Below are 22,702 nucleotides of genomic sequence, written 5' to 3' on the forward strand. Positions count from 1 at the left end.
AAACTGTGATTCTATATATGATAGACTATTATGCAGATATTAAAATGTTTTTGATTATAAAAAAATGTTTTTGACATGTGAAAATGGTCATGATTTAATGTTATGGTATATGAGCTCAACTCTAATAAATAACTGCATTTTTTTTTAAATGAGAAAAATAGAGCAAATTGGTATAACAAAAGTTATCTCTAAAGGTAAAGTTATAGACCATTTCATCTTTCACAATTTCATTTCTATATGATGCAGCTTTTTTTTCAACAAGAATATGGGGCTTTGTCATTAGAAAAAGTATTAAAAAAAGTATGCACATTTATAATTGTGAAACTAGTTGCCATGGAAAACAGCAGAACTATAGAGAAAAGGACAGTGTGAGCAGTCCCTCGTAACTTGGAGAAGAAAATTATCAAGGAACATTTCTGGGAACAATATGTATAGCTTCAGATGCCTATATCCAAATTACAAAATTGAGCAACAGAACAAAATCAGTTTGGGATCTCAATATGAAGAAATCAATATGAGCTCATTGGTATTGCTGGAATTTGGGGAGATGTGGAGCAAATGTATGACTGACAGGGATGGGTAATATGCTTTTTGGGCCATAATGCCCACATCCACTTCTCTCACTCTGTTGTAGTCACATGGATTTCCTTGCTGTCCCTCAACACTGCCAGGCCTCATGTTTCCTGCCTCAGGGACTTTGAACTAATGTTATGCTTCCTCTGCCTCTGAGGTCTCCTCCCACCTACTTCCTTCAAATCTCTGATCAAATGTCCCTTTCTTTTTGAGACCTGTGTTCTTCTCTTACTTTGCTCCAGTAAAATGTAAGCTCCACAAATGCAGAGAGGTTTTTTGTTTGTTTGTTTGATACATTTTCCATTTGCATGCCCAGTGTCTACAATAGCATCTGGCTTATAGAAATATTTGTTAAGTGAATAAGTGGTTGTCAGTACTACCAAAAAAGAAAGAAATTTTTTATTGCTGAGTAGTAGTCCAATGTGTATATACCATATTTTTATTCACTCATCTGTAAAGGCTACTTTGGTTGTTTCCTTGTAAATAGTGTAAATAGTGCTGTGAAAAACATAGGAGTGCATAGATCTTTATTTAATTTTTGGACAACATACGATTTCTCCCCACAGGTGTGATCACTATACACTTGATCTTAGCCAAAAGGCCGAGAAGCAATAGGGTGTGATGACTATAGTTTTATAGCACCTATAGTCCCATCACCATAGTTCCTTGTGTGCTCTCTCACCTTCATATATCTTTTTGAATTAGTATTTTTATATTACCTGGATAGATAACCTAGAAGAAATTGCTAGATCATATGGTGGATATCTTCTTAATGTGTTGAGAACCTCCACTTGTTTTCCATAAGGGCTAACAGTGTAAGAAGGTTCCTCTTATTTTACATCCTTGCCAACATATGTTGTTGCTGGTCTTTTTTTTTTTTAAAGACTTATTTATTTTTTATTCATTTATACAATCACTGGGTACAGTCAGAAGCGCAGGAGGGTGAGAGAATTCACCAGAGCCAGAGTGGGGAGCAGAGCAGGTAGAAGGACCAAAGTACACTGCTGAGGGGAGCAGCGGGCCGCAGGAGAGGTCTGCGCGCCATGTGGGACCCTCCTCCGGTGGCCGGGGAGCAGCCGAGGATCGAACCAGCGCTGCAGAGGCTGCGGGCAGCTTCGCAATCCAGCGCTCAACCTCTGCGCCACCAGGGAGGCCCATTGCTGGTCTTTTTGATGTGGACCATTCTCACAAGTGTGAGGTAATATCTCATTGTGGTTTTAATTTGCATCTTTCTGATAATAAGTGAGTGTTACATGAGTATTTTCTCATGTATCTGTTGACCACCTGTGTATCATCTTTGGCGAAGAGTCTATCCAGATTTTTTTCCCATTTTTTTTTTTGATTGGGTTGTTTTCTTGTTGTTGAGTTTTATGAGTTCTTTATACATCTTGGATGTTAGTGTGATGTGCAAATATTTTCTCCCACTCAGTAGGATGTCTTTTGTTTTAATGATAGAGTCTTTCGCAACAATTAAAAAAAAATCTCTTAACAAGCAGCAGCAACCAAGCTGACTTGGCTGGAAACTGATGTGATGCCTCCTTAATGACTGGATTTTGGGCTTCCACCTCCATCCTGTGTTTCTATCATTGTAGCCCCCTAGCTTCCAATTCTTGCTCTTGTCGCTGTCACACATGTGGCGCACTCCCAAGTGACCCAGTTCTTACAATCCAGCTTTTGCCTCATTTCCTACTCATAGCTTTCCAAGCACTGGAGGAGTCTCCTTTCTCTGGCAGTCCCCACCCAGGTCTGGCTCTTTGCCCTGCCTCTATGCATGGTGGGAAGGAGCCCTTCCTCTGGGGAACCTATCTCCCTGATGCTGTTGGCCCAGATCCCTGTGGTTGCCCACCACTCCTTGCCCACATGTTCGATAAGCCCACCTCTGGGTCTTGACCCAGACACAGGTCTTGACTCAGACAAGGCCCAGAGACACCTGAACTGTTGGGAATAACTCACTGCTGGATCAGTACCTCCCCTGACTCCCAGCCAGACCTCCTCTTCCAGTCTCCCTACATGGCAGTATCTTCTTCCTTGGTCTTCTTGCTGCACTACACTGGGGTTTGTAACTTTCCATGTCCCAAGAGATTCTGGGATAGGAGACATGCTAAACCATACTATGGGGGCAATAGTGAGGCTCTGGAAACTGGAGCTGGCACTGAACAGGTGACTCCAGCCAGGAAGGGAGCTCCATAGAGGCAGGAAGAAGACTGGACAGGTCAAGTGTTTTCCTCCAGGACTCAACCTGGGAGGCAATGCCATCCCCACCTGTTCTAGTATAAGTGGTCTTCTCCTTTCCTAACTCCTGCTGTGGGTCTTGTCTACATCTCACTGTGGCCATTGTAGTCATATGTCCCTTGCATGGTGACTGAGCTGTTCTGTGTGGCTTGTGTCCCCCAGCAGCCTCCAATGGAAGCTGTGGCCAAGTCTGGAATTGTTTATGCACTCAAAAGCTTAGTTTGAACATGTGGAAAATGCTCAATAATATACCCATTTAAAGTCTTTGAAGCCAGTATCCTCCCTTATACTAAGTTACTTGCATCAGGCAATTTCTAAGTGGTATATATGGATTATCTCATTCAGCCTTTAAGAAAATGCTGTGAAGTAGGTAGTATTATCATCGCTATTACAGGTGAGGAAACTGAGGCATAATAACTTGCCCAAGATCACCCAGCAAAAAAGCAGAGTTGCTGAGATTTGAACTAAGGCCAAGGCTGCCTCTTGGCAGCACATGAGAACTGACTCAACAGTCAAGCAACCACAACTCCCCAGCATTACCACATTGCTGGTTTATGGTTCAGACAGACAGGAAAGGAGACGAGGAACAAACCATCCATCCATTCATTCACTTATTTTCTCAATAAACAACTGCCTGCCAGTAATGTGCCAGGTGAGGTTATGAGCCTGTCTGGTATCTTTGCAAATCTTTCATCTCAGCACTCCCACCTCACCCTTCTTTGCCTGGAGAATGATAGCCGTGCCTTCAACAGTCAGCCAAGATATCTCCTCTTCCAAGAAGGACCTAGCCCTATTCATTTCCACTGGCACATGGTTAGGGCTCCAGATGTGTTTTTGAATTAATGTGCCACTTACCATTCCATACTCCACCCCTGACTCCAGCTCTGATGTTTGTAAGTTTTTCATATTTAGGGATTGAAGAAAAATTTTACATTTCAGGAGGTTTGGGGATGCTTTTTACAAAATTGTGTAGGTGTATCTAGCTATGCATAAATATATTTTTAAAGGTTATGGGTGCATGAAGTTTTTATGAATTGAAATCAGATTATCTGATTGATTCATGTGTAGATGTTTTATTTATTGCCATCAAACCCTACTTTTAAAAATGCTAATACTGGCACTCCCTGGTGGTGCAAGGGGTTGAGCACCGCACTATGAAGCTGTCCACAGCCTCTGCAACATGGGTTCGATCCCCATGTTGCGAAGCAGAACTCTCCTGTCTCGCCCACTGCTCCTTTTAATAGGGTATTTCAGTCAGTCTGCCTGCTCTGTTCCCCACTCTGTCTCTGGTGAATCCTCTCATCCCCTGCAGCGCTGGCCTGTGCCCCAGCTCTTGTATGCATGAATAAATAAATCTTTTAAAAAAAAAATGCTAATACTTTAAAAACAAATTTCTGCCCAGGGAACCACTCTGTGGGAAGTTATCGATCTATACATTACTCCTTGTATGTTCTGACATTCCTTTACATTTAAAGGAATGCATTTGGAATCTGTTTATAAAACTAATGATCACTTTTACTTTGTAGATTTGTATGGTCTGATTTGGGGAGATCAAATAGTTTCTGACTTGTATTGTATTCAATTCAAATCAAATAAAATGGAGTAGCTCAAACAAAATATGAACAGCAATCTGCAAACCATCCTCCCTCCTCTCACCCTTCCTACCTGGGAGCAAACACATTTAACTCCTTTTGGCTCAGCAGTTTTCCTGTACTTGCGTGGAATCTAGCTGAAACCTACAAGCCACAAAGCCTCAATGAAAAAATTTCCTTCCTAAGCCCTGTTAATACTGATGGTCACAGAGGCTGAGCCAGCACGAAGGGAAATGGTCAGATCATCAGTACGTGTGGCAGATGTAGGAAGAACACACCCATGGATGTTGCTGATCAAAGACACCTTCGTGAACTGCCTCGAGGCTGATGCTGAGGTAGAGTGGGCCATAGTATTAGGGCTGGTTAAGGAAGGTCTGACAAAGGAGGAATAGGGACAGAAAGTACTAGATCCCTACACATAATCATATACTAATCTATGTTGGAAAATTCCCCTGGCCACACTACTCATAGCAATAGCAACAGATGTTTGCTTTTGTTTTTATTTTGCACATAACTTACTTGTGCATGTCTTTTTATCTGCATTAAGAGCAAATCCGTTAGGGCACTGGCAAAAGTAGGAGTTGTCAGCATTTACACATTCATGCTCACATCCGTGGTTTTCTAAGGCACAGTAGTCCACAGCTGTAGAGAAAAAAACACAGAATTTAAGTAGAACTGCAAACACAGGTGAAATGGAAGCATATTTATAACAAATATAAATATGCATTAATATTGTTGCCCCCAAAGGAGTATGGATAAATAAACATGAATCCAAGGCCTATTTTCCACAAAAGGAAGGAAGAAAAGAAGGAAAGAGGAAGGGCGAAAGGGAGGAAGGAAGGAAGGAAGGAAGGAAGGAAGGAAGGAAGGAAGGAAGGAAGGAAGGAAGGAAGGAAGGAAGGAAGGCAGGCAAGAGAGAGGAAGGAAACCAGCCAGCCAGTAATCCAGATTTATTTATTTCAGAAGTTAAATTACAGAACATATGAACAATTATACTTAAAAGTTAAAGAAATACAAATCAAAACCATCACAAAGAACACCTAATAAGCTACAAAAATAAAGCTAAGATAAAACCCACTGGTGTAAGGCAGCATGCAAAGAGAGTCATTAATGGTGGGTGGTATTATAAATTGATAAAATCCTTTTGGAAAGAAATTTGACAATTCTCACCCTGGAAATGTGACCCAAAGAAATAAATGGGGAAGAAAGGGAAAATTAACTACATGCACAGTGATTTTACTTAGGTGACAAAAATATTCAGGAAAATAAGATGAATATTTTATAAGGATAAATGGCTTAGTAAATTTATGGGAAATATTCCACAGATATTTACTGAGCATCTACTCTGGGTCAGGCCCTGATTTAGGCACTAAGAACAGAACAAACAACAAAACAGACAAAAATTCCAACCCTCGAGGAACTTACATTTGGATGGTGATGGGCAAGAAAATAAGACAAGTAAGTATATAGTCTCTTAGAAGGTAGAGCATGTTCTGCAGAGAAATAAAATGGCAACAAGGAACACAGACTGTGAGGCTGTGGATAGGGAGGTGCGATGAAATAGAAATTCGTGGAAAGTCCATGAGGTTATCTGGGATGGAGCATCCCTAGAAAAAGGAAGAGCAAGTGCAAGACCAGGAGGCTTTAATGGGCCTTGTGTGCTCTGTGTCAGCAGAGACATGGGGGTGACCAGAGCAGAGAGAGGGTGGTGTGAGATGAGAAGGGTGCAGACAAACAGGGGCTGTGACCATGGCAAGGACTTTGGCTCTTACTATGAGTATCCTGGGAGTCACTGGAGGGTTCTGAACAGAGGAGGTAAGAATAGACCATAGAGGGTAAATGTGGTAGTGGCTAGCCACCTAGGAGGGTATGACAATAATCCTAAAAAGGAACCATAGAGGCTTAAACCAGAATGGGGGTATGGGGAGAGTGCTGTTCTGGATTGAATTTTGTCCTCCCAAAAGATAGGCTGAAGTCAATCCAGGTACCTGAGAATGTGACCTTGTTTAGAAATACCTTTTTTTTAACTTATAAAAGTAAATGTTTGTTTTTTTTCTCACATAATTACATATATATATATATATATATAAAATGCTCAGCTCAAATAGTTATTTTTAAGAAAATAAATTTATTTAATTATTATTATATTTTTTATTTTATATATTTTTACATCATTTTTCATTTTTGCACAATGTATGCATTTTCATCATGGTTATAGTCCCCATACAATTCCCAACCCCTTGTTTTACTTTTTGCAGAAGTAATCAGGTGAAGCTGAGGTCATTAGGCTGGGCCTTAGTCCAATATGACTGGTGTCCTTCGATAGGAGGAAAACGTTGTGTGAGGACACAGACACACAGGGGGAACACCATGTGGCAACAGGTCAGAGTAAGGCAGCAGCCAGCTCAGGAATACTGAGGACCAACCGCTACAGGCATCAGAGGGAGGGGGTCATGTCTGGTGCCCAGAACCATGAGGCAATACATTTCTGTTGTTTGAAGTCACCTTGTGTTTGGTACACGTGTTATGGTAGCCCTGAGAATACACTGGGAATATATTGAAGGTGGGGCAAATAGGATTCCTGTTGATTTAGAGGTGAGCAAGAGAAAAAGAGGGATTAGGCTGAGTTTGAGTTCTCCCTGGTGGACTAGGGTTTAAGTCTGATGGCCCACAAGGACGGCCTGAGTTCTGAGTTTAATCCCCGGCCAGGGAGCTAACCCACATAGGGCACAGCAGATCTCTCCTGTTTTGCGTTTCTGATTACAGAAAGAGATCTATAAATCATTTGTTATTTTTTATATTTATATGTGTTATATACTTATTTATTTTAAAGAACAATGTTTTCGGTTATTTTAACATAGAAAACTACTAAATCATACCAAGGAAATAGAATCTGCAAAATTAACACATATGGACAATTTCTAACAAGGCAAAGCTGTGCATGGAGAAGATAATGACAGTTAACATAATAATGAAAAGATGTAAAGGGAAAAATTAAAGATTTTTTAAAGGGTAATTGCCAGCATTTTGCTTATTTCTTTGCTCTCAGTCTTCATTAAGTTTCTCTGTAAGGTATAATTTTTATAACTTCACCGCCCTAAAGAGTTATAATTTTTATAACTTCACCGCTTCCTAAATAGCACCTAATATCTATGGGTTTAATGCACAAACTGTCAAAGTAGGACAGGGCTCTCCTTAGCCCTGGGATGTGGATGTTGTGGGGTATTAGCTAGTTACTGCAGTTGAGTCATAACATGAATACTGAACTGGCACCAAATCCTTCAGAAGTTCACTGCTTACCTTTCAAGAAGCAACAGATCATTAAATAAATAACTGGGGGCACAGAGGATACTGAGATCAAGCATACCGAGCCCTGGCCTGTGCCCCTGTCTATGTGACAAGGAGTTGGCCATGCTGTGACCCACTGTTGCTTAAGCACTTGGCACTCCCCACCTCTACCCTCTTCATGCTGGACCTGAGCTGCCATCATGAAAATCTCCAGCCTCTGCATGGTTGTCGACCATCTGTCAGCCAGTCTTGTCTCTAGTCACCCACTTCTTAGTATCCCCTCCAAAGAAAGAACCTGCTAATCTGACTTTCAATTTCTAGGACACTGAGAGTATAACAGTGATGAGCAGGCAGGTAACTATCCTAAAATATAGAAACTCGGATTTGACTTCTTCTCTCTTGAATTTCCTCTTGCCCTCTATGGGGTATAAAGCTAAGCTCAGTCATCTCTGTCCCTTAGAGAGACCCTGAGTATGTTGGCCCCATATGAGGCCAGAGAGAGGTTGGAGGCTTTGCTTAGGCATATATATATATTCCAAATTCCTTTTTCCAGAATGTTGTAGAACAGAATATCTGATACTGGATCAGACATTAATAACGTTGTGAAGAAGAAGCTCTTTTAATTGACCTCCACATAACTAATTCCTGATCAATCAGTGCTTTTCATTCTCTCTGAAAAGATGGGACCTGATACGGAGAACACGAAAACACTTTGGCCTGTCAGAGGGCCAGTGCTGTGGGTCACCTGTGTGCTTTTCTCATACCATCTGGGCACTCTGTTTATAAAGCAGGCTTGGTAGAACACCTGAGTTCTAGAACAGCAGTGTACTTTTCCCATTGACAGATTATATATTTCTAAAGCATTGGTTCTCAAAGTGTTGTCTGTGAACCACCTCATCAATCATCACTTGAGAACTTAGTAATGCAAATTCTGGAGCTCCACCTCAGACCGACTGAATTAGAAATTCAGGATGTGAGGCCCAGGAATATGTGTTCTAACAAGCCCTTTGGGTGACTGATGTACATTAAAATTTGAGCACTGCTGTTAAAAGCAAGTTTTGTTTCCAAACCTATATATGCCATTTGTTCAAGTACTTACATAAATGGCATTTACACTAAGTGCCAAATAGTACTCTTATAAGTATTAAAACACTAATTTTTTAAAAAACCAATGAAGTATAAACATTAAACCAAAGTGAGTTTTTTTTTTTTTTAATAAAAAAGTCAAAAGAGTTTTAGAGATTGAAGGTATTTTGCTAACCAAAACTGCTAAGAATCAGGCATGGATAAAACAAGTTTAAAAGATTGGGGAAATTTTCTGGGGTCTCCCTGGTGGCACAAGGGGTTAAGTCTCACCACTATCAAGCTATCACCAGCCACTACAACATGAGTTCTCTTCCTGGCCAGGGAGCTACCCATATAGGGCAGCAGACTTCTGTCTTCTCCTGTTAGCAGTGTATTTCAGTAAAATCTGCCTTTTCTGCTCCCAACTCTGTCCCTGGTGAATCCTCTCACACCCCAGCCCCCCTGCACCTCTGGCCCATACCCCAGTTCTTATATGCATAAATAAATAAAAATAAATCTTTAAAAAAAAAGATTGGGGAAATTTTCATTAAAAATTTACAAAGATTCTATCCATAAATTGCCTTAGAGAAGGTTTCAAATTCTTGTTCCAATTTAAAGGAACCAGAATTAGAAATCATACACAACACATTATGGGTTTGGTTTACACAAGAAATATTTTTTAAAAAAACATTTTTTTCCAAATGAAACTAAAATTAACAATTTTGGAAAATGCAATTAAGAGTAATTTTTATTAAAAGTACATTTATGCAATTTCAATGAAAATAAAATGGTTTAGGTAGGTTTCCATATACAGTTTTTTGTGATTCCTTTCTTTTGATGACATTGTCTATCAAATTGGCCAATGAGAGGGTCCCCTGCACTTCAATTCTTGTGCCGGGTTTTGTGTGTGTGTGTGTGTGTGTGTGTGTGTGTGTGTGCATAGCGCTCTAGGGAAGTGAAGGGAAGAGGAAAGACTGGCAAGGAAGGTGTCAGGCATTCCCGGACCCCAAGATCCTGGCTAGTAAAACCCCAATGTATCAAATCCCACCTTGACTTGAAGACTACCTGCCAGGTCCCTGCCAGCCTCCAGAGACAGCAAGTGATTTGGAGAAGCCCACATCCAGGAAAGTGAACTTAAAAATTTTGAAAGGTCAACAGAGTTCTCAGTCCATTCAACTCTGACATCCTTTGCTGCATGTTTTGGGTTCTTTGCATAACTTCCTTGGTTGCAAAATTGTACTTGTAAAAAGAGAGACCAAAGTTAGTGGACAGATGTATAGAGGAGACACTTGTGTAACTCAGAGATGCCTCTGTTTTTCAACTCATCTGCTTCAACAATAACTTTTCTTAGTTGCTTGCCTGAAGTGTCTATACTCTCCATTACAAAAAGAATGAGTAATACCCTGGCTATAGTTCTTTGGCTTTCTAGATCACAAAGAGGTAAGATCTCAAAGTCGGAAGCCAGTCTTGCCACGTACAGTCTGCCCAATGCATGAGAAATCGCTCAGCTGTCTCCAAGGATGAATGATACTTTGGCACAACGTAATAGAGTCCAAGATCGACAGACTCTGCTTTACAATCTGGTCACATTTCAAAGTTTTCTTCAGCAGGAATAGTGTGTAAGGGAAGAGCATTAGTAGAAACAGTATATTTTAAAGAGGAGTTTTTGGGTTTTAAAGTTTGTTGATGACAGAGTAAGAAGAAATACATTCATCATTAGAGAAACAGGAGAATCAATTTATTTGCTCAGTATATAGGAGACTCACACCATCAGACTCACGAAACCTCTTTCTCCGGGCACAACTTGATTTTTATAAGCAGGATTTTGATAGCTTATTGATTTTGATAGTAGTAGGGGAATGTTCTGGGTGAAAATATCCAAAATTATCTGTTGAAGTGCCTTATCCCCACTTGGTGAGAATGTGGCTATATTTGGTGATTTAAAAAGGCGATAAAGACAAGGTTGTTCCAAGAGTGGAACCTAATCCAATCTGACTGTTGTCCTTATCAGAGAAAATCTGGACCTACAAAGAGGCATAAGGATGCTCTCCCACAGAAGAGTGGCCACATGGAGGCAGTGGACAGGCCAAGAACAGAATGACATGAGAAGAAATCAACTCGACTGACACCCTTGATCTTGGACTTCTAGCCACTAGAATTGTGAGAAACATATTTCTGCTGTTCCAGAAACTCACTCAGTAATATTTTGTTGTAGCAACCCTAGGAAACTAACACAGGGAGAAATGGACAATATAGAAGAAGTAGATCATACTTCAAACATGAGGAGTTAGTTGATACGTTAAAATCTGACTTTTCAATCAATCCTCCCATCCCTTCTCAGCTTAGACATCAACCATCCTTTCCTCATTGAAGGTAATAGATACAGAAGAATATAGGAGAAAAATTTTGAAGGCAACTGTAAGGCAGTGCTATGTGCCACCATCATTCTATGTGCCACCATCATTCTGAGTCTGGATCATCAAGGTAATTTTTAAAATGTACTGCATACCGTTGACATATCACTGAAGGCACACATTCAGAAAAAAGACAACAATCCATGAAGGATATAAAAACTCGGCATCAATTAACACATGTTGTATGCATTTTACATATATTAGCTCATCTAACTCTCACAACAATCATTTCAGGTGGGTGTTACTTTCCTCAATCTACAGAGGCGATCACTGAAACAGATCTTAAGAGACATACAAAATGTGGATAATGATAGTACCTATCTCACAGGGTCATTGCAATTATATGTAAACTGTTTCAAACTCATCTTCGGATTTAATAACGTTCAATAAATATTTATGGCTTTCATCACTCTGCCTCCCTAATCAGTTGAGGTTAAATTTTCTATAAGAAAAGATGAAATGTTACCATTTACAGCAAAGTGGAAGGAACTCAAGGGAATTATGGACAGTAAAGCAAGTTAGAAAAATATAGACAAATATTTGATATTTGAGTACAAGAAGAAAACATAGTAGCTGAATTGACAAAGCAAAATAATCATAAACCATTGCACACTCATAAACAAAATGAGGTTCTGAGGCGAAGAAGAGGGGAAGGAGAAAGGATCAAACAGGTATAAAGCATGGTGGTAGGGATAAAAATAGGGTTAGTAAAAAATTAAAAAAAGTAGGGGCCTCCCTGGTGGCGGAGGGATTAAGTCTCAGCTCTATCAAGCTATGGCCAGCCACTGTGCCTGAGTTCCATCCCCGGCCAGGGAGTTAACCCAAACGTCGCAGCAAACCTCTCCTGTCTTGCCCACTGCTCCTCTCAGCAGTGTATTTCATTAGATCCACCTGTTCTGCTCCCCACTCTGTCTCTGGTGAGTCCTCTCACCTCTGCATCTCTGGCTATCTACACCCCAGTTCTTGTGTGCATAAATTAATATTTTTTTAAAAATTAAAAAGTAAGTAAAGAGGCACATTAGTTCTTGACTCCAAAGCACAGGGACTTTGGGGGGATAAAGGGAGGACAGGAGAGTAAACCAGAGAATCTGTTTAAGGAAATGATGGTTAGTGGAGGAAGGAAAGGATTCCCATAGTTTTTAGACATCAAGCAATGTTTATCGAAAAAAAGAAAGGGGCCTCCCTGGTGGTGCAAGGGGTTAAGACACAACCTATGATGCAATCTATAGCCACTGCAGCACGAGTTTGATCCCCCGGTCAGCCAGGGAGCAACCTCCCCTGACTTGCCCGCTGCTCCCCTCAGCAGTGTATTTCAGTCAATCTGCCTGTTCTGTTCCCCACTCTGTCTCTGGTGAATCCTCTCATCATCCACACCTCTGGCCTGTACTCCAGTTCTTGTATGCATAAATAAATAATTCTTGAAAAAAGAAAGAAAGGAAAACATAGCAGATCCATTCTGTGAAGGACGAAAGCACAACTGGCCTCGGTCCTTAAAGGTTTACAATCTGCTCAGGCAGATAAGAGGCAAACAGGACCAAAGCTGCTCTGAAAGAAAAGGAGGTCAGTAAACTAGGTGAACAGTACAGCAGAAAACTCACCCTCAAAAATAGACATAAATGGTGTTTGAAATATGTAGAGTTTAGGATGGAAATGAACAGAGTTTTAATTTAGTCTCAACTCAGGCAAAAGCAGGACCTGAGTCATGACCCTCCCTGGATCAGCTGAGTGGGGACGGAAGCCCCACACTGCCAGAGTGAAATCAGCAATTGGGGCGCGGGGGGTGGGGGGGACTGTGGCACCTGAATGTAGTGTTCCACTGACTCACAGCATGGGAATGTTGTCTAAAAGGGCTGAGTCTGCTAAGAATTGATCTAAAAATGTTGCTGCTGTAACTCTAGGATGAGTCACTGTACTAGAACCAACGCTATGGAAAAACCTGTGGCCTCCATTCAGCAGTAGCTGGGCATGATGAATCTACCAAACTTCTCTGAACGAATAGTTTTGACTTGCTGTCCCCATTTTCTCACCACCAACTCCTACCCCTGGAAATCCACCCTTTACAGCTCGCCTCTTGATCATTATCAGTCGTCTCCTGGTCATCTTTGCATCCCTAATGCCCAGCGGTACCAGGCAGGCAGCTCTAAAATGTTTGCTGAGATGAATCAATGACTCAACACTGATTTTGGTGGCTTTTTCTCTAAGTCCTATTCCTTTTGGCCTTGCTGGAACAAGAATTTCTGACTAGAAATTCTCTTTTCCACCATATTTCATGGCTTTCCTGATTGTCTCCCACTCTACATCTTACCACCTTAGGCTGTTATTCATGGATATTTTTCTTGCTCCTGATTCTCCCTTCAGTTCCCGACATGTGGCTACAACTGGAGGCTCAGGCTGTCCCTCTTTCCTCACTCCGCACTTCATGATATCCAGAAAATGATGACAATGATTATTTAAACCCACAAAATCCTTTCATGCCGGTATTATAAGTCCACATCATAGATGAGAAAACCAGGGCTCAGAAATGAAATGAAATGACTTGCTCAAGCACATGTGACTAGCAAGTGGCAGAACTGGGATTTGAACCTAGGTCTTACCATATTGAAGGTCCAGACACCTTCAAAACAAGGAAACACACAAATAAATATTTAAAGTGCAAAATACAAGAACATTAAAATTTAGAAAGAGATGGACCAGGTTGCTTCCTGCTGAAGCTCCTTTTTTAAGTTAGTGCTGTTTTCTGCTCCCTTTTAACATGTCTTTTCTGGTGTGCCACCTTAACTTCAAACTCACTTTGTTGAAAACCTCATTATCTTTTCTAGAATCTGTTCCAATCACTCTTACTTCTTTCACTATTGCTATCACTCTAAGTCATGGAGCCACTTCTGACTTTTCCTTCTCCCTGTTATTTACCATACTTTCTTTCATCCCACCCTCTTTCCCTCTCCAGTCTTTCACTTGCTACCCAAATCCCAATTCCATCACTTCCCACCTGAGGATTACCATCAACTCCTAACTGATATTTCCATCGCCCCACCACCTTTCTCCTGGATCCCATCCTGCAGTTCACCATGAGATTAAGATTCCTAAACTGAGGTTTTGTATTTTTCACCCCCCAATTATAAAACCCTCAGTGCCTCTTTTTTAGAGATAAAGTCCAGACACTTCGGTCTGATTTTCAATGTCCCAAACAGCCTGGTTCAGCCTGAAGTCTTCAACTTCATCTCCTACCTACTTCACACCTGTAGGACGTCTCTGTTCCAAGAGCCAGTCTCCTCAACTGTTCATGTCAAGGTGGCTGGCTCTAGCTAGAGCAATCACATAATTTATCATTCAGACTGGAAATTCTTTGAAAGTAAAAGTGCTGAGAATTGAGCCAACAGGCATAAACTGAGATCATTTTGGATTATCTAGGATTTAGGATCACCATATTTTTAACATTCCCTGCCCATTTTACACACAGGCCACACAGGCCAGGTAGTAATGATATGCTTCTAGGTTTCTCCTCTCAATTTTTTTTTTTTTTCTGTGTCTCATACCTGGAGTCTCCATCTTTGGAGTATATTCAGGTTAGGCTGCTTATTTAGCTTTCACTTTGGAGTTCTCACTGGGACTGTGTTCCTGATCTACCAGCTCCCAGGAGTAAGGCCTCCTCCTCCCAGCCCAGCCTCAGCCCTTAAGCTGGACAGCACTGCTTCCTCCACACTATCACTGTCCCTCCCATCTCCCCTGGCCTTAGAACTTTGTCCAGCTGCCATGCTACCTTTGAACACAGATTTTTCACCTTTAGTCATTAGGATGACCCTCTTCTCTGTCCTTTTATAGCTTCTGTAGTCTCTGTCATTTGTTTTGCACTCAGCACAGCCCCACTGAACAACTGACCTTTTGAGAATTTGTTCCATCTCTGTAAGCAAAGCAATTGGTAACAAAAGCCCACCACCTCTTAACCATCTCACCCCAGCCTCCAACAGATCAGGTTCTTGCTTGAAGGACAATGATAGGAACCTCTGGAGGATGAGGCCTGGGTCACACAGTCTCTCCCATTTTCTTGTTCTTCTTCTTAGGACCCCCACCCACACTCTGACCACTCTAAGGAAAGGCAAACATTCCTCCATGCTGATGACAGCAGTGAGAGAAATGTCATCTCTAATAAACACAGCACACAACAGCTCCCTGGCAACCACAGCATTGACTCGCATGCTTGTCACTCTTCAATAAATACTGAATCCCAGAAGTTACAGCAAGACCATTAGGAACAAAAAAGTTCTCTGCTACCCAGGAACAATTAGGCAATTATTTGGCAATACTCAGAGGGTATTGGGTTCCTCACTGCCCACCAGTTTCCCAAAGGCCAAGGCAGAGCTCCTGCCCCAGCCATGGCCTCCTATTTTCCCTACCCCTTGACTCCCTGTCATCCATACCAGCTCTGGGCTCTCCCTCCTCCTTTCCTCACCCTAATCAACGAGACATTCTGGCTCTGTTTCCTGAAGCTCATTCACTGGTCTCACTCGCTATGGTCTGATTTTCTTATAACCCAACAGCCTTCAAAGTTTCTAACCATTTAATCACTGGTAAGGGAAAACATCATATGTAAAACAAAATGGTATGACCTCATTTTGTTAATTACTAGCAAAATATTTTGGAGTAGATGGCTATAGTGGGAAAAGTCTTGCCGAAAACAAAACAAACCAATAATAGTGATTTTTCTCATCCATTTAAGTTCCTCAGTGAAAGTATACTAGCTACATAATAAAAATTAAAGAAGCAAAAATAATAACAATTGATATTTACATACTGGTTTCTTTTTTGTCAGAATGGGTGGGCATGGTGCCCTGCCATCTACCATGGTTGCCACCCACAGATTAAGAAAAACAAAAAGCTTTAAGTTTCAGGGGACCCATTCCATTTGTGGACCTTGGATGGGCATGGTTTTCATCCCTATCTGTGTGTGAAAGCAAACCAACTCACGATATTCTCATCACTCACCTGTAGAGAGCAGGCCACCACCTACAATTTTTGTTTTGTTGCTTCTTCCTTCTCTATCCTTAGTTAAGAAATAAGGTGTGTTGGGAAATGTTAAATTCTGGGTGCAAAAATAATAATTCACTGTGTGAAGCAAGATATAACAGGACCTCTAAAACAGTGATTATGGAACTGAAAATGCAGGATTTAGTAGGTTCCAGTTCCAGGTAAGTTGAGTCCTTTTCCTTTCTTTTTGCCTCATAAATATTCATTTCAGATCATTGAACCTCTACTATTTGTCAGGCACTGGTGTAGGCCAGAGGTGCGGGGGTGAGAGGATTCACCAGGGACAAAGTGGGGAGCAGAACAGGTGGATCTACTGAAATACACTGCTAAGGAGAGCAGCGGGTGAAACAGGAGAGATCTGCGCCATACGTGGGTTAACTCCCTGGCAGGGGATCGAACTCAGGTCATGATGGTGATAGCACTGAGAGTTAACATCTAGACCACAAGGGAGGCCCAACTGTTGATTTAAGTTTAACCCAGGAGTTGCCATCATCAGACTAGGGATTAGCTGGCCTGCTCTGCAGGTGCAGAAGCGCATTATCTATCACTGGAAATATCAGATGCCACCCTCACCTCTCCTACCTCTCACTAGTCACACAACGGGAAATTTGCCAACTGATTGCAACTTAGTGATAGCAGTGCTAATCACTGTCCTTGAGACTCCTTACCTGGGGCTTGACTGTTGATTTTCTCTCATGTGTCTTATTCATAGTTGTTCTTTTACATCTGGGATCCCTTAAACTGTCACTGAACTGCGGGTCCAATAATTAGGAGTAAGGTTGCCTATGCCTTTGAGGTGCCACATAGCAACCTTACTCACCACCCAGTGAATTTCACATAAAACATATGAGCTCTACTGAAGTCAGGCCTTCCCAAACTTATCCTCCAAATCTGATAAAAATCCACCCAGTCCTTTTCAATGGATTACACAAAATTCTGTTTACATAGATTGTTATAAATATGCCTTTTGCTGAGGACCCAGAATGAGAAAATACCAACTTCATTCAAAAGTAAACTCTTTAAAGTTCATATTCTGCCTGACAAGTAGGCCAGAGAACAGAATGCCTTGCTGAAACTCAAAAAAGAACAATTGGACACACAGTGTCTCCCCTCCCCTCACTGTGCATATGTCCTGCCTCATTGAGCAAGGCTGAAGGGAATACTCACCCACACATCTTTTTCCGTCCTCGGCCAGGGTGTAGCCACTGTAGCACTGGCAAACGAAGGAGCCCAGCACGTTCACGCAGAGCTGCTCACAGCCATGGTTTTCTACCGCACACAGGTCCTGGACTGAGCAGAGCCACACCATTAGGACACAGCCCTGAAAGAGGTGGCCCTCAGGACAGGGCCATGCAACAAGCAACTCTACAGCACTTGTTAAAATAATTTTTAAAAACATTGCAAATGGTATATGATTAGAATAGAAAAATTCAAAAACAGAAAAAGTATAGAAGGTAATTCACCTATTATCTCCACCTATATTCCTACCACCAGGAGTCAATCACTGTTAACATTTTTGTGATTTATTTTCTATGTACATCTAAGGAGTATATTTCAAAGTTAGAATTATTTCTTTCTATTAAATGCATTAAATAATTTTCAGTTAACATCAGTTTGTATTTTTCCAAGTTAATGAACGTACCCAGAAGACATGTTAATGGATCTTGAGAACTAAGCAATGAACGGGTATTTTCACTTGTATACATCAAGTACTATTCCTAGACTTGAGGACTGAAATGCTTTGCAGTCCCCATCTTGTCAATTTGCATTGAAATAATGCAGCAAAGTCTTTGACATTTTGCAGATGGGGAAGCTGAGAAGACACCGTGAAAAGACATACTACTCCACCAAAAACATGGCAGATCTAAAAATGGTCCTGAAATGTCAGGTCTGTATCAGTTCTTTTCAGCACACTTTCCCTTGTTCCATTTGTCTACCAGAAGGATCTTTGAAAATCCTCTTTGCATTCTATTTATTCATCCCAGTAATGAATGAGGAAAAGAAAAGCCAAAGAAGATTAGACACAGGTAACAGAGATTACTAAGGAGAAATGTTTGGAGGGAGATTAGCAATCCTATTTTGGTCAAATATGTATTATGTGTCCACAAAGTCCTGAGCCCTAGCTATTTATTCAAATGCAACTTAAAAAAAAAAACCCACTCATAAGAATGCATTTACTATAGCACAACTAAGACTATCTCAGAGGATTATAAGATTAAAAGCATTTGGATCCATCACTGACTCAGTTTCTCCTTTGCAGGAACAAGCTGATATGACATTATTTCTCAGCAAGAACAACTTAGTTTCATAACAGAACTTGCTCTACCAGTGTCTTTGCCACTAAAATTGGAGAAAACCAGAGAACATTAAAGGGACTGGAAATATTAAAGAGTTTTCTCTGATTAAAAATTCTCACTATGGGGCCTCCCTGATGGTGCAAGGGGTTAAGACGCAGCACAATGAAGCTATCCATAGCCACTGCAGCACAAGTTCGATCCCCAGCCAGGGTGGTGACACACATGGTGCAGCAGACCTCTCCTGTCTCACCCACTGTTCCCCTCAGCAGTGTGTTTCAGTGCATCTACCTGTTCTGCTCCCTGCTCTGTCTCTGGTGAGTCCTCTCACCCCTTGCATCTCTGGTCTGTAGCTCAGCTCTACATGCATAAATAAATAAATCTTTAAAAGAAAATTCTCACTATGTTACAGTAGAAACTCAATAATCTAGAAAGTTAGATTGATCCCTGAATCCAATGGGAACTTATAATCTAGGTTTTGGAGTTTCATAGTGCTTTTAGATAAATATAAAATATCAAACGGGGGGGAATATCAAACATTATTTTATTCATCACCTCTATTAAATGCACTAAATAATTTCAAAAAATGAAGTCTGCAACATAACATTAAAAAAGTTTAAAAGATTCTGGTTTTAAAATATTAAAATAGTGAAGGAAATACTCATCCCTAAATCAATAAAGCAGATGAGAAAATCACAGCTGCACATTTCTTTAACTCCTACCAGTATTTTTATCTCTTAGATTTCCAATCGGGAACTCCAGTTAAGATGTCCAAAGAATTTAGATATAGGGAAAACACCACTAATGAGAAAAAATTCAGATCCATGCAAAGTGAATAATTACAAATGGCAAAATCTATAGCCAGTTACAAAGCCAGGGCAAAGATCTAAGAAAAATATGAATACTGGAATGCCCTCCACTTATTCAATAGACATATGTGCAGCACCTGCTTTGCCCCTAGCACTGGGGGTCTAATGGTGAGCCAAACAGACAGCAGGCTTCCTGCTATCATGAAGCTTCTATTCTACTAGATGTTCTCAACATGAATCTCTGGGAAGAGTGTTTCTGACCAAAGAACAAATGCAAAGGTCCTCAGGTGGCACAAACTGGCCTCATTGGAGGAAAGGAAGGCTAGAATGGCTATTTTTTAAAATATTTATTATTTATTTATGCATACAAGAGCTGGGGTATAGGCCAGAGGTGTGTGTTGGGGGGGAGGCGGTGAGAGGTTTCACCAGAGACAGAGCGGGGAACAAAACAGGCAGATGGACCGAAGTACACTGCTGAGGGGAGCAGCGGGCGAGTCAGGAGAGGTCTGCAGTGCCATGTGTGTCACCACCCTGGCTGGGAATCGAACTCGTGCTGCAGTGGCTGCGGATAGCTTCATAGGTTGTGTCTTAACCCTTGTGCCACTAGGGAGGCCCTAGAGTAGCTATTAGATGCAACCTAAGTAACTAAAATACAAGCCAGAATGTGATAGAGCTCTGTGAGAGAGGCTGACCAGTTAATGCGAGTTCAGACTGAAGACGTGTTCCTGCCTGTCAAGGTGGGTCGGTGAAGGCTCCCAGATATACATGAGAAAGGGGAAAGCCACTCTGGGGTGACAGAACAGTGTAAGTGTGCAGAAATGAGAGCAAGCAGGACAGGCATGGCAGCTGAATTTCACTGCAGGAATTCCAAGGGAGAAGCGGCAGAGGATGGGGAGGGCAACTGATGCCAGATGCAGAGTGCTCACGTGCAGGCTGAGTGGTCTGAGCTCTGCTTAGCAGCCGTGGGGGCCACTCAAGGTGAAATCCTTCCCAAGGGAGACTGTAGCCCCCTGAGGTGTGCTTTAGAAGGATAAAAATCTGGCAGCTTCACAGACTCTCTCAGCTCTGGGGAACATAAAGGACTTTTAGCACAGTTGAAAAGCATTGCTTGTTTGGGAACAGAGGTCATTTCTGAATTCCAGACCAAAATAGCTTTGGTTTGCTTTCACAGTGATAGGGGAAATCAACCTCTTGACAAAAGGACCTTCAATTGTTCTTCCGAGCTTTTGCCCTCACCCATCAGCTGTCAGTGCATCTCTGTACCAGTGGGTTCCCTCTTGGGGTGTATCGAGCACTCATCACACAGACATTTAGTAGCGACATGCAGGTGACGCTTGCACAACATGGGTGTGAACTGTACTTACAATTGTATTTTTAAAAATAGATAGCAACAATTTTGGAGATTTGTGATTATTTGAAAAAAACTCACAGACAACCATGTAGCCCAGAAATATTGGGAGGAAAATAAGAGCATGTTATGAATGGATAAAAAATATGTACATGATAGTCTACCTTATCATTCACTACTATAAAGTATGCACAAATCTAATGACTGTAATACTATATGCCATAAAAATTCTACTGTGTAGTCTAGGCTGCTACAAAGCAACTATATAGATTCCATAGGGTAAAAGCAACCAAATTGTTGCCTCTTCTTTTTTTTTAAAAAGATTTATTTATTTATACAAGATTGGGGGTACAGGTCAGAGGCATGGGAGGGTGAGAGGATTCACCAGAGACAGAGCGGGGAACAGAACAGGCAGACTGACTGAAGTACACTGCTGAGGGGAGCAGCGGGAAAGACAGGAGAGGTCTGCTGCACCATGTGGGTATCTCCCTGGCCGGTGAGGAATTGAACCTGCACTGCAAGTGCTGCGGACAGCTCCACAGCACTGCGCTCAACCCACTGCGCCACCAGGGAGGCCCTATTGCCTCTTCTTTATTAATTCATGAATCCTTAATACCACTAAGTACACATGAATTTCTTTTTCACATTATCTTTTTATTTTTTTGATGTCTAGTATTAGTATGTTCAACATCTAGAGTGTTGTGTACCATGTAAGACAGTATCGATAGAGGTACTGACAGAGGATTCAGCTTATGAACAGATGGTACCAATAAGTACAGTACAGCACTGTAAATGTATTTCCTCTTCCTTCTGACTTTCTTTTTTTTTTTTTATATTTTTTATTTATTTATTTATACAATCATTGGGTACAGTCAGAAGCGCGGGAGGGTGAGAGAATTCACCAGAGCCAGAGCGGGGAGCAGAGCAGGCAGAAGGACCGAAGTACACTGCTGAGGGGAGCAGCGGGCGGCAGGAGAGGTCTGCGCACCATGTGGGACCCTCCTCCGGTGGCCGGGGAGCAGCCGGGGATCGAACCGACGCCGCAGAGGCCGCGGGCAGCTTCGCAACCCAGCGCCCAACCGCTGCGCCACCGGGGAGGCCCCCCTTCTGACTTTCTTAATCACATTTTCTTTTCTCTTACTTTATTGTAGGACTTTTGTATAAAATACATAAAATACAAAATATGTGTTAATTGACACTTTATGATATAGGTAACAGCAGGCTATTGAGTTTTTAAGTTTTGGGAAACTCGACTGTTATACTCAGATTTTGGACAATGCAGGGGTTGGTAGCTCTAACTCCTGAGATCCCTGGACCAACTGTATTTACTGTATCTCCCCTGACAGACTCTAAGTTCCCCAGTCAGGGGGGAAATTCCCTGCACAAAAATCTGGGGGTTGGAAAATGACATTCCAGCACATGAAAATAATCTACCTCTCAAATCCCAAGCCCATCTCTGAAAGTGGGGAGCAGAAGCTTCTCCCCCTGGTCCCAATTCCCTGCTCTAGCTGCCACTATGCCCCCCTTTCTGTTCCTGGCAAGAACCTTCCTGAGCAGTGGTCATAAAGAAACAGTAAAGTTGGTAATTTTTGTTCTATGATGTATAATTATCTGCTTTCAGTTTCAAACAAGAAGTTTTATAACTATGAAAAAAAGAACATATTATAAAAGAACCCCTTTGAAAGCAGCATTTTGAAAGCAATGAACCAGGACTTCCAAGCAATAATCTTTTTTTCCAAAAGATTCTTCCCTACTGGGTAGGGAGCCATAGACTGCTTATTCCTTGCAGGATGGCTGGGACACCTGCAGGATAGTCTGAATAACTGCAAGGTCTGGTCTACAGCAGAGTCACACCTTGGCTTCCCATTGGCACCATCTGGGGACCTTTAAAAATCCCGGTGCCTGCCCCCTTCCCACACTTCTGTGCGGCTGGGGTTGGGAAGTGGGCAGCAGTGTTTGCTAAAGCACTGCAGATAGCTCCCTCCAATGTGCAGCCTACTTGAGAATCACTGGTACGACAAGATAAAAGTGCCCATAACCCTCCCAAGGGAAGGTGCCCAGA

The 22,702-nt window shown here is 41.7% G+C and overlaps 1 protein-coding gene across 2 annotated transcripts in view; it reads right to left on the reverse strand.

Moving 5' to 3' along the window:
- Positions 1-22,702, reverse strand: part of MATN2 (matrilin 2) — a 120,595-nt gene that overhangs the window by 40,246 nt on the left and 57,647 nt on the right. For both annotated transcript variants that reach the window (XM_037503630.2, XM_037503622.2), the window contains exons 5-6: positions 17,357-17,479; positions 4,917-5,039 (exon numbers count right to left, since the gene is read on the reverse strand). In XM_037503630.2, coding sequence (XP_037359527.1) covers positions 4,917-5,039; positions 17,357-17,479 — 246 coding nt within the window. The remainder of the gene's footprint in view (positions 1-4,916; positions 5,040-17,356; positions 17,480-22,702) is intronic.

Source organism: Talpa occidentalis, unplaced genomic scaffold (assembly GCF_014898055.3).
Source record: "Talpa occidentalis isolate TD23 unplaced genomic scaffold, MPIMG_talOcc4v2.1, whole genome shotgun sequence".
NCBI classification, from domain to species: domain Eukaryota; kingdom Metazoa; phylum Chordata; class Mammalia; order Eulipotyphla; family Talpidae; genus Talpa; species Talpa occidentalis.